Source organism: Diadema antillarum, unplaced genomic scaffold (assembly GCF_040938485.1).
Source record: "Diadema antillarum isolate AM-2024a unplaced genomic scaffold, OU_Dant_1.0 scf00000029, whole genome shotgun sequence".
NCBI classification, from domain to species: Eukaryota; Metazoa; Echinodermata; class Echinoidea; order Diadematoida; family Diadematidae; genus Diadema; species Diadema antillarum.
Window position 1 is genome coordinate 9,035,130 of NW_027270918.1, and position 18,656 is coordinate 9,053,785.

General features: G+C 39.3%; 1 protein-coding gene across 1 annotated transcript; it reads left to right on the top strand.

The window, feature by feature from the left end:
• The first annotated feature begins 24 nt into the window (after positions 1-24).
• Positions 25-15,985, top strand: LOC139737590 (RPE-retinal G protein-coupled receptor-like). Its single transcript, XM_071648273.1, has 5 exons — positions 25-100; positions 11,565-11,678; positions 13,871-14,050; positions 14,777-15,042; positions 15,770-15,985. The coding sequence occupies exons 1-5, from the start codon at positions 25-27 to the stop codon at positions 15,983-15,985; spliced, it is 852 nt and encodes a 283-aa protein (XP_071504374.1).
• The last annotated feature ends 2,671 nt before the right edge of the window (positions 15,986-18,656 follow it).

Here is an 18,656-nt window from a genome sequence, read left to right on the forward strand (position 1 = left end):
CATTCGGACATCTACACCTCCAAGATGGCTGAGTCTCGGGCGTCAGAGGGGCTCTCCTCTTTCGAGCACAAGGCGACAGGAGTGATTCTGTCTATTGAAGGTACGTAATAGATATCAAACAAACTATTCATGGTACGTCATCTCCTTCTTTCCAATGAATGTGCTAGAAATCGAGACATGATTGTGTCCCCTTGTGATACACGTGAAATAGCATGTCAGGAAATTGTTTCAAAAGAAAACGGGGAAGTGATGAGTGTTCACAGCATTCATCTTTCGTTCCATCACAACATGTTCAAGAAGTTGTTTGTAATGTGTCTGGTGTCTTGAATATTTTTGGCAGGTTGTAAAGATCATGATGTATCTATAAGCTTTGTACAATATATCTCTCTTTCCACCACATCATTTTTCAAGACATTGTGTGTGATAATAAGATGTCTGGTGTCTTGAATATTTCAGGCAGTTTCTAAAGATAATAGTTTTATAATACACACCTCTCGTTCCAACGCAACATTCTCAAGAGGTTCTTTGTGATATGTCTGGTATATTGAATACTTTTAGTAGTTTTTAAAGGTCATGATTTATATAAGAGCTTGATACAGTTCATCTCTCGTGCCACCACATTTTCAAGGAGTTGTTTGTGACGTGTCTGGTGTCTTAATTATTTTTGGCATTTTTTTTTAATGATCATGATTATATTGAAGAGCTTTATATACATCTAATTCATCTCTCGTTCCACCACAACATTTTCAAGAAGTTGTTTGTGATTAGGTCTGGTGTCTTAATGTATATTTTTGGAAGTTTCTATAAACATGATAAAGATCATGATTTGCATAAGAGATTTATATAGTTATAACTCATCTCTCGTTCCACTACCAAATTTCCAAAAAGTTGTTTGTGATATGTATGATATCTTAAACATCTTTGGCAGTTCTTAATTATCATGATTTATATGACAGCTTTATATAATTCATCTCTCGTTCAACAACAACATTTTTTTTCTAGAAGTTGTTTGGGGGTATGTCTGGTGCCTTGAATATTTTGTTTCTAATCACGATTAAAATATTGTATGATACTGTGATACACGTGAATAAAAAGATAAGGGCTGTTGTCGAGGAGGGAAAGCTGATGTACATTTTTGACTTGTGCATGCAGAGTAATGTAGAGAAATGTAGAAGTATTTTATTGTTTTCTTGTGCATAAGCGAACACTGATGTCTTCTGCCGCCATGCTGACTTATTTTTTTTCGAAATGTTTACGACGAGACGTGGTTTATTGCCATGAGATCATTCAAGGAAGCGTGACATAACCGTAGCTACCCGCAAATCTCAGGTGCAATTAAGGACTAACCTATTTTTGTTCGCACGTGTCGATGGTTGCAATAAGCATGTTCACATCTATGCCGTCGAGATAGAGTTTCCTTCTTCAACAGAATTCCTTAAAATAGCGGATAGATTTCTGCATGGCTTGATTGGCCTAACAAAAAAGATGAGAGGAAAATTAGACACAGCTGTAGAAATGTGTATCTTCCAAAAGCAAGCAGGTCTGTCTAGAAATAAGGTCTCAAGGAACTTTTTTTTTCCCTTTTTTGCGTGTATGTATGTATATGTATGTATGTGTGTGTCTAGGGGAGGGGGTAGGTGTAGGGGTTCTTGGACTCGCCTTGCTGCACCTGGTGGAAAATCGGGGGAAGCACATATCTTCGGTGCTAATGGCACGGAGTCACTCTATGGTGCTGGTGGGGATTTCAGATCTAAATTCCTTTGTGTGACTATGTGATATATATTATGTTATATGTTTATATATATATGTTTACATATATATATATATATATACATACAATGTATATATATATATATGCATATATATATACATATACATATATATATACATATATATATATATATATATATATATATATATATATATATATATATATATGTATACATAGTGCGAGAGATTGTTCCTTCTCCATCACATCAAATCATACACGCCCCAGACCCTGATGAAGATGACAGGCCGAAAACTCGATTAAAAGGGAGAACAAGATCGAGAGCAACGTCCGCCTCAAGTCTAATTTCTTTCAATATATATATATATATATATATATATATATATATATATACTTTTACTTACATAGAATTTTATGCAAGTCTTTTTGTTTGTATGAATCTTTCTCTGCATGTAAAAAATGTGATCAAGCAGCATAAGTAAATGAATAATAAATATGTGTATTAAGTTAATTCGTTTCAATGTGAATACGATGCTGATATCGAACGAAATTCAAACAAAGAATATCTCTAAAAAAATATTGACTGGTTGAATAGGGCCTACATAGATGTGCGTTTGTGGAGCTCGCGATTCCTCATCCAATGTTTAGAAATATCCTCGACTTGGAACAGTTTCTCTCTTCTTTTTTTTTTTTTTTACGTTTAAAGGAAGTCAGCAAGTCTTGGGGCAAATTTGTTGTTGTACAGGGCCCCGATTTTTTTCTCTCTCATCTTTCTTTAAAACACAACAACAAGTCAGCAAGATAATGAAAAAAAGTAACCATATTGATTATATAATCATTACATCATAATTTTCGAGAAATGGCGTCTTGCAAATTCCTCACAAGCCGTCTGAAGCGCCCTCGCTCTTTTTCTCATTTCGTCCTTTGCTCATCATCCTGTGTGAATGGCTGGCCTGGGAAACTGGCCTGGGCGTTGACCTGGGACTGTCTGCGGCGTACTATAAAACGGAGATTGCAATCGTCTGTTCGCCTTTCGAAATGCATAAGCCGACGATAATGAAAAATTTACATGAATATGGAACGTAGCAGTGTGAGCATAATATAGTCACAGCGAATTAAGGATTTTTTTCCTCTCTTTATTTTTTCCCCGCTCTTCTCTGTTCTTCTCCTGGGGTAAGGCAGACTAAAATCATCGGCATGAGCGCAGGTTGATAAGATGAGATGAGGTTCACTGCTAGACTCGAAATTACGAGACTTTGTCTTTTGATCTGTAGGTCAAGGGGGAGGAAATAGTGACAGAGGCGGTAAAATTAGTATACGCCCCCTGAAATTGATGATTGATGAGCGTTCTTATCGCAATCAAAGATGTTCTGACGCGACCTAAAATCTGAAGGCATTTCACATTTCGACACAGATAGTGGAGAAGCTCTGTCATATATTGCAGATGAATGATTATTGTAGAGATGAAAATTAATGCGTAATAAAGCAAACAAATGCCTAGTCATAAGTCGATATTTCTGTCATACTTGCATCACCTGTTTGAGATCATGCGATTTATCCGTCAATTGTTCATTCAAGCGCTGCACACGGCACAATGAGATGTATATTGTCGCAATGTGTGTGTGTGTGTGTGTGTATGTGTGTGTGTGTATGTGTGTGTGTGTGTGTGTGTGTGCAGTTATGTGTTCACATAATTCTTGAGATATTTGTGTGGTATACGACTCCAAAGAGATCTATGAGAAAGCATGTTCCCGAACAGATTCGATGAACAGGAAAATCCGTCGATTAAAAAACAGACAAACAAACAAGCAATTAAACAAACCACAACAAATATATTAAATGTGAAGAAATAACAAGGCATGAAAAATGACTGGACTGTTGGCAAAGCAGCAGGAAGCTAGATTATAATTCATTGATCCAACTGTATACTTTAAGGATCCGTTATTTGAAATAGCGTGTCTCTATTATACCTTCTGTATCTCATGGTTCGCCAAAATGCATTTTTTTCTTCATTTTTTCATTTCATTTATTTATGTTTTTTTTCCATTCCCAACAGAAACATATAGATATTTTGCAGAAATTGAATACTTAGATTATACCACAATACATAATAAAAGACAAGTTTACAGAACATTTTAAGTATACGGGATTTAATATACGGCATTTGATACATGTTTTCTCGACAAAAACATCCCCTCCCATTTGCGGAAGAGAAATTTTGTCCTTATCTACCTTCAAGATTGGGAAGCTCCGTCATTTCACAAGTATAAGGAAGATAATAATAATGATATCGCAGATTATAGTATACATTTTTGGATACACTATGAACTGCAAGTACTGCACCCGTGATGTTTCAATGACTTCGTTAATCGTTTTACAGTATAACCCCTCAGACAAATGTCAGAAGCCGTGTTTTTGGTTTATTGATATGGATGAGGTCGGTAACCTAATTCATCTTCTTCAATCATTCTTCGTGCTTGCTCATAGATATCATCGCCTAAATTCTAAATCAAAGTCACTCTTCGTGGCTTGATAATCATGCAGAAGCATGATAGGGGATGCGGGAGCGGTCTGGGAATGAATGTCTTTATTCCTGTTAGCCCTTGGTACTTTATGCTTTTTATGCCACTGGTTGTCCATTTCGGTAGAAAACATTACATGTATCACTAATTCTCTGTGTATAATCTGTGGGCGTCAACTCTGCTTTGTACTGTGGTATCTGTGCTTGGTCTCCATTTACTGTACATGGACTTTACAGGGGCCAGTCCACCACCATAGAAGAACACCACGTGAACTGCATGTGTCTCGACTATTATGTCTGGCTCGCTTGTGCACGGATGCAGTCTGTCACGACAATAAAACACGTTTTTCTTTCATACCCCACCGCACCCTATTCTTACCTCATTGTGTATGATTCAAAGCACGTCGAGATTGTGATTTGAAAATAAAGGCTGCCTACAGTTATATGATGGAGCTTTAGATTGTGAGTTATTGACGCCACGCTGTGCGAAATCTGATTACCAGTCTCTCAACAACCAAAACTCACGGAAACAGTACAATATTGGTTCTACCTACACAAGCAAAAAGGAGAAAAAAAAAGATGAAAGAAAATAATGATTTCTTTTCAATCCCCCAATCACTTCAATGCCTTTGTCGACGGATTTTATGGTCTCTGAAATAGAATTTGAACTATAACGTCATTGTTGATATGGGGTATTTTTTTCTCAGATTGATACCTTTTTTTTCCATGATTTTGTTTTTTGATTTTCACAGACTCTTTGATCGTCAAGCAAATGCAATTATTTTGTAGCAACGGGATGTCGAATCTATTCAGTTCAGTTCTACAAGGTGAACACGAACACCTAGAATGTAACCAAACAAACAGGTCGTGCACAGTCACTGCCACGCAAACACGTAATGATATGTATGCAACGGCGTAAATCCATACTGAGGAGTGGGGGGATGATCGGCGATAGTCACCATCACCACGATTATAAGCCCATAACCGGACCGGCGCAGCCTTTGGGTGGGGGGGGGGGGGGGGGGGGGGAGCTTGGTGCCCCCCCCCCCCCATTCACACACACACACACACTTTACAGGGATCGGATGTCTCACTCTTTTGCATGAAATATAAAGTGGGAGGAGAGTGATATATTTCTGACAAACTGTTACAAGCGAGCTTGAAAATTTTGACATTTTACAGTCCCAAAACTGCAGTTTGTGACTGTATTTTGTCCGCTTTGGAAATTAAGGGGGGGGGGGGGCACCGGGTGAAACTGCCGGCAATTACTGACAGCAACATCAAGAGAATGGCATAACAATAAAACGTGAGCGAGCGAAGCGAGCGAGCTTGAAAATTTTGGCATTTTACAGTAAAAAAAACTGCGGTTTTGGGCGGTATTTTTTCGCTTTGGAAATTAAGGGGGCGCACAGGGCGCAACTGCTGGCAGTTCGTACTGGCAGCAACATCAGGAGAATGGCATAACGATTAAATGCGAGCGAGCGAAGTGAGTGAGCTTGAAAATTTTGACATTTTACAGTCCCAAAACTGTCGTTTGTAGCTTTATTTTTAGCTTTGGAAATTAAGGGGGAACACCGGGCGAAAACTGGTGGCAATTACTGGCAGCAACATCATGAGAATGGCATAATGATTAAATGCGAGTGTGCGAAGCGAGCGAGCTTGAAAATTTTGACATCTTACAATCCCCAAAACTGCCATTTGTAGCTATATTTTTCGCTTTGGAAATTAAAGGGGACGCACCGGGCACAACTGCTGTCAATCACTGGCAGCAACATCAGGAGAATGCCATAGCGATTAAATGCGAGCGAGCGGAGCAAGCGAGTATTAAAATTTTGACATTTTGCAATCCCAGAAAATGTCGTTTGTAGCTGCATTTTTTCGCTTTGGAAATTAAGGGGAGGCACACCGGGCGAAAACTGCTGGCAATTACTGGCAGCAATATCAGAAGAATGGCATAATGATTAAATGCGAGTGAGCGGAGCGAGCGAGCTTGAAAATTTTGACTTATTACAGTCCCCAAACTGCCGTTTGTAGCTTTATTTTTAGCTTTGGAAATTAAGGGGGGGGGCACCGGGTGAAACTGCTGGCAATTACTGACAGCAACATCAAGAGAATGGCATAACAATAAAATGCGAGCGAGCGAAGCGAGCGAGCTTGAAAAATTTGGCATTTTACAGTAAAAAAAACTGCCGTTTTGGGCTGTATTTTTTCGCTTTGGAAATTAAGGGGGGCGCACAGGGCGCAACTGCTGGCAGTTCGTACTGGCAGCAACATCAGGAGAATGGCATAACGATTAAATGCGAGCGAGCGAAACGAGTGAGCTTGAAAATTTTGACATTTTACAGTCCCCCAAACTGTCGTTTGTGGCTGTATTTTTTCGCTTTGGAAATTAAGGGGGAGCACCGGGCGAAAACTGCTGGCAATTACTGGCAGCAACATCAGGAGAATGGCATGATTAAATGCGAGCGAGCGAAGCGAGCGAGCTTCAAAATTTTGACTTATTACAGTCCCAAAACTGCCGTTTGTAGGTTTATTTTTCGCTTTGGAAATTAAGGGGGAGCACCGGGCGAAAACTGCTGGCAATAACTGGCAGCAACATCAGGAGAATGGCACAATGATTAAATGCGAGCGAGCGAAGCGAGCGATCTTCAAAATTTTGACTTATGACAGTCCCAAAACTGCCGTTTGTAGCTTTATTTTTAGCTTTGGAAATTAAGGGGGAGCACCGGGCGAAAACTGGTGGCAATTACTGGCAGCAACATCATGAGAATGGCATAATGATTAAATGCGAGTGTGCGAAGCGAGCGAGCTTGAAAATTTTGACATCTTACAGTCCCCAAAACTGCCATTTGTAGCTATATTTTTCGCTTTGGAAATTAAAGGGGACGCACCGGGCACAACTGCTGTCAATCACTGGCAGCAACATCAGGAGAATGCCATAGCGATTAAATGCGAGCGAGCGGAGCAAGCGAGTATTAAAATTTTGACATTTTGCAATCCCAGAAAATGTCGTTTGTAGCTGCATTTTTTCGCTTTGGAAATTAAGGGGAGGCACACCGGGCGAAAACTGCTGGCAATTACTGGCAGCAACATCAGAAGAATGGCATAATTATTAAATGCGAGTGAGCGGAGCGAGCGAGCTTCAAAATTTTGACTTATTGCAGTCCCAAAACTGCCGTTTGTAGCTTTATTTTTAGCTTTGGAAATTAAGGGGGGGGGGGCACCGGGTGAAACTGCTGGCAATTACTGACAGCAATATCAAGAGAATGGCATAACAATAAAACGCGAGCGAGCGAGTTTGAAAATTTTGGCATTTTATAGTAAAAAAACTGCCGTTTTGGGCTGTATTTTTTCTCTTTGGAAATTAAGGGGGGCGCACAGGGCGCAACTGCTGGCAGTTCGTACTGGCAGCAACATCAGGAGAATAGCATAACGATTAAATCCGAGCGAGCGAAGCGAGTGAGCTTGAAAATTTTGACATTTTACAGTCCCCCAAACTGTCGTTTGTGGCTGTATTTTTCGCTTTGGAAATTAAGGGGGAGCACCGGGCGAAAACTGCTGGCAATTACTAGCAGCAACATCAGGAGAATGGCATAATGATTAAATGCGAGCGAGCGAAGCAAGCGAGCTTCAAAATTTTGACTTATTACAGTCCCAATACTGCCGTTTGTAGCTATATTTTTCGCTTTGGAAATTAAGGGGGGAACACCGCGCGAAAACTGCTGGCAATAACTGGCAGCAACATCAGGAGAATGGCATAATGATTAAATGCGAGCGAGCGAAGTGAGCGATCTTCAAAATTTTGACTTATTACAGTCCCAAAACTGCCGTTTGTAGCTATATTTTTCGCTTTGGAAATTAAGGGGGGGGGGAGCACCGGGCGAAAACTGCTGGCAATAACTGGCAGCAACATCAGGAGAATGGCATAATGATTAAATGCGAGTGAGTGAAGCGAGCTTCAAAATTTTGACATCTTACAGTCCCAAAACTGCCGTTTGTAGCTATGTTTTTCGCTGTGGAGATTAAGGGGGGAGCACCGGGCGAAAACTGGTGGCAATTACTGGCAGCAACATTATGAGAATGGCATAATGATTAAATGCGAGTGTGCGAAGCGAGCGAGCTTGAAAATTTTGACATCTTACAGTCCCCAAACCTGCCATTTGTAGCTATATTTTTCGCTTTGGAAATTAAAGGGGACGCACCGGGCACAACTGCTGTCAATCACTGGCAGCAACATCAGGAGAATGCCATAGCGATTAAATGCGAGCGAGCGGAGCAAGCGAGCCTTATAATTTTGACATTTGCAATCCCAGAAAATGTCGTTTGTAGCTGTATTTTTTCGCTTTGGAAATTAAGGGGAGGCACACCGGGCGAAAACTGCTGGCAATTACTGGCAGCAACATCAGGAGAATGGCATAATGATTAAATCCGAGCGAGCGGAGCGAGCGGGCTTGAAAATTTTGACTTATTACAGTCCCAAAACTGCCGTTTGTAGCTTTATTTTTAGCTTTGGAAATTAAGGGGGAGCACCGGGCGAAAACTGGTGGCAATTACTGGCAGCAACATCATGAGAATGGCATAATGATTAAATGCGAGTGTGCGAAGCGAGCGAGCTTGAAAAATTTTGACATCTTACAGTCCCCCAAACTGCCATTTGTAGCTATATTTTTTGCTTTGGAGATTAGGGGGGGGGGGGGGGCGCACCTGGCGCAACTGCTGTCAATCACTGGCAGCAACATCAGGGGAATGGCTTTAGCGCTTAAATGCGAGCGAGCGGAGCGAGCGAGCTTTAAAATTTTGACATTTTACACCCCAGAAACTGCCGTTTTTAGCTATATTTTTGCGATTTGGTTTGTCCCACTTTTATGGGGGAACCATCCCCCCCCCCCATCGACGTCTCTGCATATGAGGGAGCTTTTGTTAAGTGAAAGATATGCTGCACACTCTTTGACAAATTAGGGAAATATACGTCAATCTCAACAGTGTACTTATCGAAAGGGATCCAGTATAGCGGAGCTTTTGCATGTTTATGATTGCAATTCAACGATTTGGTGCATAGTTCTGGCGGTATTTGGACAATAATTCCATTAAGAAAGTTCGAAATTTGTCCTCATCTCGGAAATTGCTTGGGGGATAAATGACTTGCCTGCCTAAACACTTTCGTAGGGGCGGGGCAAATGCCCTTTGCGCCCCCCCCCCCCCCCCCCCCCGAGATATTCTCGACGCCCCTGATCTTCCCTGGGTATACCCATAGATGTATCTTGACTGAATCATCAGTCACTGTCGTTCCTCATGAATGATTCAGGAAATGGAGGGGGTTCAATAATGGCAATATAGTTTTGTTATTGTTTGTTTGTTTGTTTTCGTACATATTTTGCAGATGGTCCCAAGTTACTCTCGTCTTAGCATGTTTACATGTAGGCCTATACACTATTTGATGTTGTCAACGTCTGAGCCATATATACCTTACAGTGTATGTCCATGTCCGCGAGCGAGCGAAGCGAGCGAGCGCTTGAGAAAATTATGCATTCGATTTCCTACAAGATAGAATACTGTTCAGCTCTGTTACCTGTCTGAAGGCCGGCGTACAAACGTCATGCAATATGCCAAAATTGATACAATCACATTTCTGCTTCCTCCATTTTTTTTTCTTCAAAATTCAGGGGGGGATGATTGTACAGGCCATCCCCCCCCTCCTCCATTTCAGGGGGGGATATATCCCCCCCATCCCCCCCGGGATTTACGCCCATGTTTAATGTATGACTTTATGTACGCATGTTACAGTCTCTTCTCTTTTCTTTTTCTTGTTTTTTTTTTGGGGGGGGGGTAAATTAAAGTATCACCCCTTGCAACTTATTGTTCATGACTCACGTGACGACTACATACTTTGTGGTTTAGCACACGGTACAAGATAAACGAAATATTTTGCTGCTTATGAATTTCATGAAAAAGCGATAAGCACATCTTAGTATATTTCTGGGCGTCGCCATAGCGATTTCTATGTAAGCAAACACCGTCCCTGTCACGTATCCCCATTGTCTGATCCCAGATCTTTGAAATGCACCGTGTTAGATGATTTATTGACATTGAAACAGTGATATAACAACAGTCTGATTCTTGTTTGGTAATTTTAACTTGTTGTCATCCATAGGATGCTCATTTAAAGCAACGTTCTCAGTCAAGACGTTCCTCAGTCTGTGCTTGGTAATGATAAAGAATTGGAGAACGAGAAAAACAATGCAAATATAGGGATATGCTTTTTCTTCTTTTCCTCTAATTCTTGTCAAACAAAGAAATGTAATGCTCTTTGTATTATTGTTTGTTTGTTTGTTTGTTTGTTTGTTTTTTGGTGGGGGGGGGGGAGGCAAGCGAATGTGACACTTATGAGACCACTAGCTTACCATGTGTCTCTTACCGATAGCAAAGTTCTGGGAGCAATTATGCCAACATTTAAAATTTCGTATCTTTCATAATATTATTTGTTCGATTTTAATGAAACTCTCGCTGATCTCTTACGTCACCTTGAACGGCTATCACTTTAACTGTGGCAACTTAATTCTGTGTGTGTATGTGTGTGTGAATGTGTGTGTGTGTGTGTGTGTGTGTGTGTGTGTGTGTGTGTGTGTGTGTGTGTGTGTATGTATGTGTGTGTGTGTGTGTGTGTGTATGTGTGTGTATGTATGTGTGAGTATGTGTGAGTTATTTTTCTACATGAACGAATGCATTATAATATGTATAATCAAAATCTTCCTTGAGTATTACATACCCTTATTACATCTTATCATATTCCAACGTAGATCCCATTGGTCTACATCAAGCTATGGTGGGAATTATAAAGGCTTGACCTGTATATTGAAAGATGTATCTGTTATCTTGTAGTCAGTTGATGGGACAGGAGCGATCAAGATGAGATTAAGAGTATTGCTCGTTTGATTTGTCTGTTTCTTTCTTTCTCGAATGACATGGAATGACGCAAATTGATGTGAATATACGTAATTTTCCAGCGATGATTACCTGCACTTACACTTTGTAGCTTCTTTGGTCTAATGCTAATATATCTTATCCGATGCCATAACAAATTCGTAACGTTAAAAAAAAACTATCGAAAATAGCATTATTGGTTGCTCTTTCCACTTTGTTGACACTATTATAATCGTTACTGTAATCGCTGCCACTGTCATCGTATATATCATCATCATTATCATTGATATCTTTGTCAGGATTAGTAGCTCATGATTGTCATTATCAACACTGTCGTTTTGCACATGATCGTCAAGTTGTTGTTGTTTTTGTTTTTCTCGACGTTCGCTGCAGGTCTCCTTGGAATCGCTGCTTCCGGTTTTCTCCTAATCTCCTTGCTCAACTCCAAAGGGGGAAGAGACCCTTCGCAGCACGCCCTCAGGGTCAGTCTAGCAATAGGCGATCTGGGTGAGTCCCTGAGACTACTGAGACTGGGATACAAGGGTTTTGGTTGCACTGCCCTTTGGCAGCATTCATGAAACTTGTTAGTCACTACAAGTGTTTTTAAGCTATTGAAATCCTTGCATCTGATCGGTTTGGAGCAAATTTGTCAGTGGAAATCGCTGACAAAGCACTTGATGGAATGGCCCCTGGTTTCATTTGTTTTGGTTTAATGTTTAAGGAGCGTGTGTTTGGAGCGGAGCTTGGAATCCCATGCTGTTCGGGGAAATAATGGTACAAAGGGATAAGGCAAAAACCCAAACGATATCAAACGCTTTGGGACGGAAAATGATTGTATATTATCCCCCGGCCCACCACAATACCATGTGTCCCATATTGATTACAATTATTGTTCTGTCATTGCTGTGTCTTCGTTTCTATACAACAGAGCAAAACTGTTTGTTTGAATGTGAATGGTACCTCCCGCAATATACATGATGGAATTTCTAGACAAGGCATGCTTCTAGAAAATAGCCTTGAGATGTAGACAATATTTAAGATATTATATCCCGACACGCCACGCACGATTAGCCAGGATGGGGATTTTGCCGCTTCCTCTTAATCTAGGACACAAAAGAAAGCATATTTCAATTTTCTTCATTGTATCTGACAATCTGAAGACAGGAAATACTGTTATTTGTTAATCAAGAACAAGGAAGACTATAATCTTAGTTTGTGGTTCTGGTACACTGCTTGTGGCTCTTTTGTGGTAGTTTTAGATTTTTTTTTAATTTGTCATAAAAGTTAACGATTTTCATTGATTTTGTAATGAAATTACAAAAGCACTCGCACGCACATTCACCACCATCACGCATCAGAGTTTATTTTCCCCTGCTATCTTCGCAGCAGAATTTGTATTGTTACCAATTTACCTACCTACCTTTTCCTCGGGCCGGCCATCTTTTCAAGCAATGCTTACAATGGCGGCCCTCTGCATTATCGCTTCTTAAATATAATATTGTTATTGTAATCCCAGCTGCATAGACATGCATACTGTAATATCATTAATTTCCTTTTATATCGTTGTTTATGCAAGTCAAACGACTCTGTTTCAAAATTAATATACTTTGTATGTTTCCCATGTTCATGATTATTCAATTTATGTATACATTGATTTGCAGAAAATTAAGTATCTACCAAACAAACAAACCAACAAACAAATTCCAAAGTTGTTTAAGAACTTCGGGCACGCATTGAAATAGTCAATTGCGTGCGAACTAGATAGAACATGACGAACATAAATAAGCAGGATTCGATAAACATGGTTTGAGACAGGTATAATCATGTTTGTCATCTTTCGAGAGGAATCACAGTTTGGGGATGAACTTTAATTCTTAATATTTTTGTGATCATTGTGTCGAGTGATATGCAATCCCGTGATTAGATTTGAAACAAATCAAATAGGAGTTCTTGGAAAAAAAATCTACCAATATATTGGGATTCATCATTTAAACGGCCCGAGTAAAGTGACCACTGAGCACCTATACACTGGCAAGAATTGCGCAGATCAGTTATATCCTTCTCCAGATCCTAAATTTCCTGTTAATGTTAAAGTTGGTCATGACAGTGACAGTGATGGCTCTGTTGGGTCCCAAATGGGTTGATTTTTGAATTTGTGATGGACAAATAAATTGAAATTTAATCATATCTAACATTTTATTTCTAATCGTGTATAATGTATTAATTTTGTAGTTGTGAAATAAATCATTCCTTATGTGTATATTCCCATCACCTCCCCCCCCCAAAAAAAAAAAATGACAAGTGCAATGTGAGATAGTAATATACTATATCATTCGTTAAGGTATAGTATTGCTTATGAATAACTAAATGTGTGTGTATGTGTCATACAGTACTCTCGAATGCCTACACACTATGCATGCAAGTAAGCCGCTTATCCTCCTATACATATTCGTATTTTCTGCTTCAATGATACTGAACGAATCATTATGATATATCTAATATTCTTGTTTGATGCTTTTAAGATTTATCATGTTTGACTTACGTCAGTATTGTCTGGGGTAAATTATCTATTGTATAGGGCCCCATTTTTCTCTCTCTCTCTTCTTTCTTTAAAACAAAACAACAATATTTAACGACATGTTGAATTACTGTAGATAGATAAACGGAATATTATTGTATAAACTGCTCCCTCTCTGCAGCCATTGGCCTTATGTGTCCGGTAGTGGCCATTGCCAGTTTCTCCGAGGGCTGGCCGTACGGTTCCACCGGCTGCCAGGCCTATGCCTTCGTGGCCAACTTTTTCGGACTGATTAGCATCTGGAGCCTCGTTGCACTGGTCATCTACCGCCACCAGACATCAAAAGCTGACACCAAGAAAGGTTTGGAGTAACATTTCCCCCCTCTACGTCTCCACAAAAGAGTAGCTCGATATTACACTCTTGTAGCACTGTATATAAAAGGTCAAAATATTCCTTCTGCAGAAGGTATACCAAGGAGGAAACTTGAAGAGTTTACCCCACATCAGTGTCATTCATTTTGTATACACTGTCTCATTTCTTACCAAAGTAAACATCGAATAACTACTCAGATTCTCGCATTTGACGCTAGACTGTCTGTTCGAGATTTTTGTTTTGTTTGTTTGTTTGTTTGTTTGTTTTTTGTATATGGCGACACCACATGACAAAAAAAAAATTGTCCATAGCAACAAAAACTAAGGCGGATGTGGAACCAGTTTACAGTTTGCGAAACACAAGTTGATCAAAATGAATAGACATAAACCGACAGAATGGAAATGTCACATGAAATTGTAATTTCATCACAGTCAGTAGTATGCAAATTAGATAATGTAATGATGTTACCATTTCACAAGTCTCCCACTATATACAGCAGCAACACCAACAACAAAAGCATTTTGTTTGGTTTGTTATTGATTGATTGATTTCTGATTGGTTTGTTCTCAATTAAAAAAAAAATGCATGGTATCGTAACAAAAATCCGCAGAGGATATCCACAATCGCTACTACTTGAACCCAAGTTCTTTTGTTCTTTGGTTGGTTTGTTTTAAATAAACAAAATATGCATGGTATCATAACAAAAACCCGCAGAGGATATCCGCAATCGCTACTCCCTGATTTTGGCCGCCATCTGGGCTGGCGCCTTTTTCTGGTCGGTCACACCTCTTCCCGCCATCGGATGGGGTCGCTACTGCGTGGAGCCCTTTGGTACCGGCTGTCTGCTTGACTTCAGCGACAGAGAGCCCAGCTACTTCCTCTACCTCGTCGGCTTCTCCGGCATCGGTCTCGTCATCCCTCTCCTCTTCCTCCTCACACGGGGGCTTGAAGGCGAGGGCGTGTCCGCTGGAGCTGTCACGGTACGTCAATCACTTGACATTTTGCCCCTTTAAATGGTGTTCATGTTTAAAGGGAAATCCAATTCTAATGAAGCGCAAGTTTCATTAGAATTCGAATCGGACAAAAATCACAGTAACAAGGTTCTCGGAAAAGTAATAGCGATCAAAATCTTATAACCACATGAATGATTATGTCAATTAGGCAAAGCGATACTGACTTGTAATCGTCTCACATTTCCCCAGTGACTTTTGAATGAAAACAATGTAAAATCCTTCTTTTTTCCCGGTGATTATCATTTAAATCATGAATTTCTTGGATCACACTCTTTAACAGAAGGCAGGCAATGCCTGTGATCCGTAATAATTGTTTTGCAGTTAATGCTCATGATTCGCTGTACTGGTATTTCTGTCTGTTTGTTTTGGCGAATGCACAGATCTATACTGCATTGATGTCTGCAATACATGCCGTCATCAATCAACTGCAACAGACATTACGACTTAAAAAAAAAAGATATCTATTTTAGAGAATTGTGAATTAGGAATTAGAAAATATTCTTTGTATAATTTTCAGCTACCGTGAAGATACATGGACAAAATCAATCATAAATTGGGGTAATGCCATTTTAAATTGCAATTCCTGTTTTGTAAAAAGAGAAGTTAACTGGGTGCAGTTGTCATGATTACAATTATTATTGTTATCATTATCATCTACTACAATTACTATCAGTACCTTTATTATCATTTCCAGGCCTGCTGGAAAGCCATGCTTGTTCTGTGCCTGTACTGGGGATGCTACGGCTTCGTTGCCCTGGGTTCGGCCATTGGAGGACCGGACACCGTGCCGGTCCGAATCTACGCCCTGGCCCCACTTCTGGCCAAGCTTTGCCCCACTGTCAACCCGCTCGTTTTCGGAAAAGACTCCTCCTTTGAGGCTGCAGATGTCAAAGAGCAGAAGAAGCACTAGCTTGGTGTCATGGCAACGCGTAGAAGATGATGTTCCTTCTTCGCGTAATTTTACTTCGTGACGGAGACATGGAAGGGTTTCAATGTTTCATCGCATAGTAATTAAACGAAAATGCCTTTTGCAAAAACTTTCTACAAGACGTAGTGGTAAAGCAACATCCTGTGCCATCATTAGGTAGTTAGTGGTATTTCGTCCTCACCATTGTGTTTTCATGTTTTGTTTTGTTTTGTTTTAAGAAAAAAGACCTAATGATTTTCCTTCATACGTTTGCTACGAAAAATGTAGCTTTATCACAATCTTTTCATCTAGTAATAGCAAAATGTAGAATAATGTTGCTAAGTAGCCATTATTGTTTTTCTGTTAAAATGTCATGCCCTGGCAATTCGATAATCTCTACCAACTTGTATGTGCTTTCTTCAAGATGAAGTTTTGAAGCGAAGACTCAGATATACAGCATGCTCTTAGGCAGGTTGATAATTGATCAGCGCCATTTTATATTTATGCCGGCATCTGAAAGCAGCATATAGATCGCAGTGTGATGCATCAAGATCTGTACCATTAAAATGAGTCTGAATATCTAAACTGGCCAAGCTAAATGATAGGCCTATATTGGATGGCATCTATTAGCACATTCCATCTTATATCTAAAAAAAAAAAAAAAAAAAAATTAGTTACTAATAAAATACGAAGGCATTTTTAAGTGAATGTGTGCATTCCAGCAATCCGTTTTACTGAAATTGTAGAGTTTAGAGAGTTTAGCTGTGGTTCAGTACTGTTAGCTATGTATGCAAAAGGCTAGGCCCTGTATAGTGTACAGTCTGTCACACCTGTGTAAGAATTCAATATATTGCGCGTGTATTTTGTATTTGTTCATATATGTGTTTGTGTTTTTGTGTATTTGTGTGTGTGTGTGACGTTACAGCTTATATATCTCTTGGAAGCTGAGATGTCCACAAAAAAAGTATCTATTAGACACTCCTTACAGGGTTAAAAAACATCATTACTATAAGCATCATCTTGTTGTTGTTTTTTGTCTGTTATTGTCATTATGATGATTTTGTTTTGTGTCATAATATCGATAGTACCTAATCACAACTCCACTGCACGTTTCATGGATGTGAAGGAAATGGTGTACATGGCATGATATTCTTTATGATTTTAGCATTACAGCAGTCTGATGGCAAAGCTAAAAATGCATTTTTTTCCCACGCGCAATGATGATACTCAGTTCGCACCTTTCGGTATTGATTGTACTATAAGGTATGTTTAGACATTGTTTAGACGACACACAGGAATATAACACAGACGTGAATTGATTGTATGGTGTCAGATCAGTTTTTCTTTGTAATGCCTTTACATCGCGTTGATACTCAGAGTGTGTCATAAAATGATTGTGGATTTACACATTTTTATACAGCTTCATAAACAACAAAATTGTCTTTGTACTAATGTAAATCTTTCGTATGAATTGTGTGTATAAAAAAGCGTGCTCATGAATCAAGCCTATCGCTGTGTTGTGTTGGCGATGTGGAATTTCAAAAAGCTCTGTCGTCATTTTCCATTCCCGTCTATATCTTACACTTTGTGCCTTGGGATAGCATGTTAGTTGAGTAACACTCGGTTTTATTAAATTGATTGTGATTACACAACTTCTTCTCAAGATAACCCTCAGACTGTGACAAACATCCTCGATTTGTCTGTGCCGTAAAGAAAATGTATGTCGATAATCACAGAGCTATGAGTCTATACATGGAACATCTACGTGAAACTTTGGATGTCTAACATTCTTTTTAAAGTTTGGAGTTTTGTTAAATGAGCAGTGAGGTTAAACATCGGGCAAAGGAGTTGAGAAAAAAAAACGCAGCCAATTTAAAGATAATATCACAAACAATTCTGAAGGAAGCTAAGAATAAGCAAGAAAGGGTAGAATTGTGACAGCAAATAACTGCGATGAAGTCAATAACTTGATGAAGGGAAGAGAAAGATTTACATGAGAATTGTTGCATGGAAGTAGAATCATTATCATTATGGCTATTATTATGGTAGATATGTCGTTGAAGAATAACAAACAGTGAGGAATTTGGGGCTCTTAAATGGGCGTATACCATGTCCAACATGTTGTTCCTCCGTCCTTTCTAAATAACCCTCTTGTTCATGTAATTACGTTACTCCTTTCGTTTGGGCGAATACTGAATGTCAAGAAATATGTTTCTCTTACGTGACTACATTGAAATTCATTCTATCGGAAAATGTACATAATTAGTGAATATGATTAGAGTTACTTGAGTTACGATATGGCGAAAAAAAAAAGTTTGTTCTTGAGAATAAGAATTTAATGAAGTTCTGCTTTGTCAATTACGATATGACTGAGGAGTACAACGATACAATAATGTGACTGAAACAGTTGGACTAACATACCCTTTGGATGTCATGTTATTAAATCCACCAATATTCACAGCTGCTTGAATGTTCCCTGCATTTGCCTGATGGCGCCAGAGGTTTTTTTCTTTTTTTTTTTGTGAGCTATAATGTTCTGATTGCTATTTTTTTATTCCAAATGAATCTCTTCTTTTTCTGGGTATAAATGTAGAAATAATCCCACAAGAAAATATACGATATTTGTAAAGACAATCAACAGTTGCATACTATAGGCAAAAATAATGTCAAACAC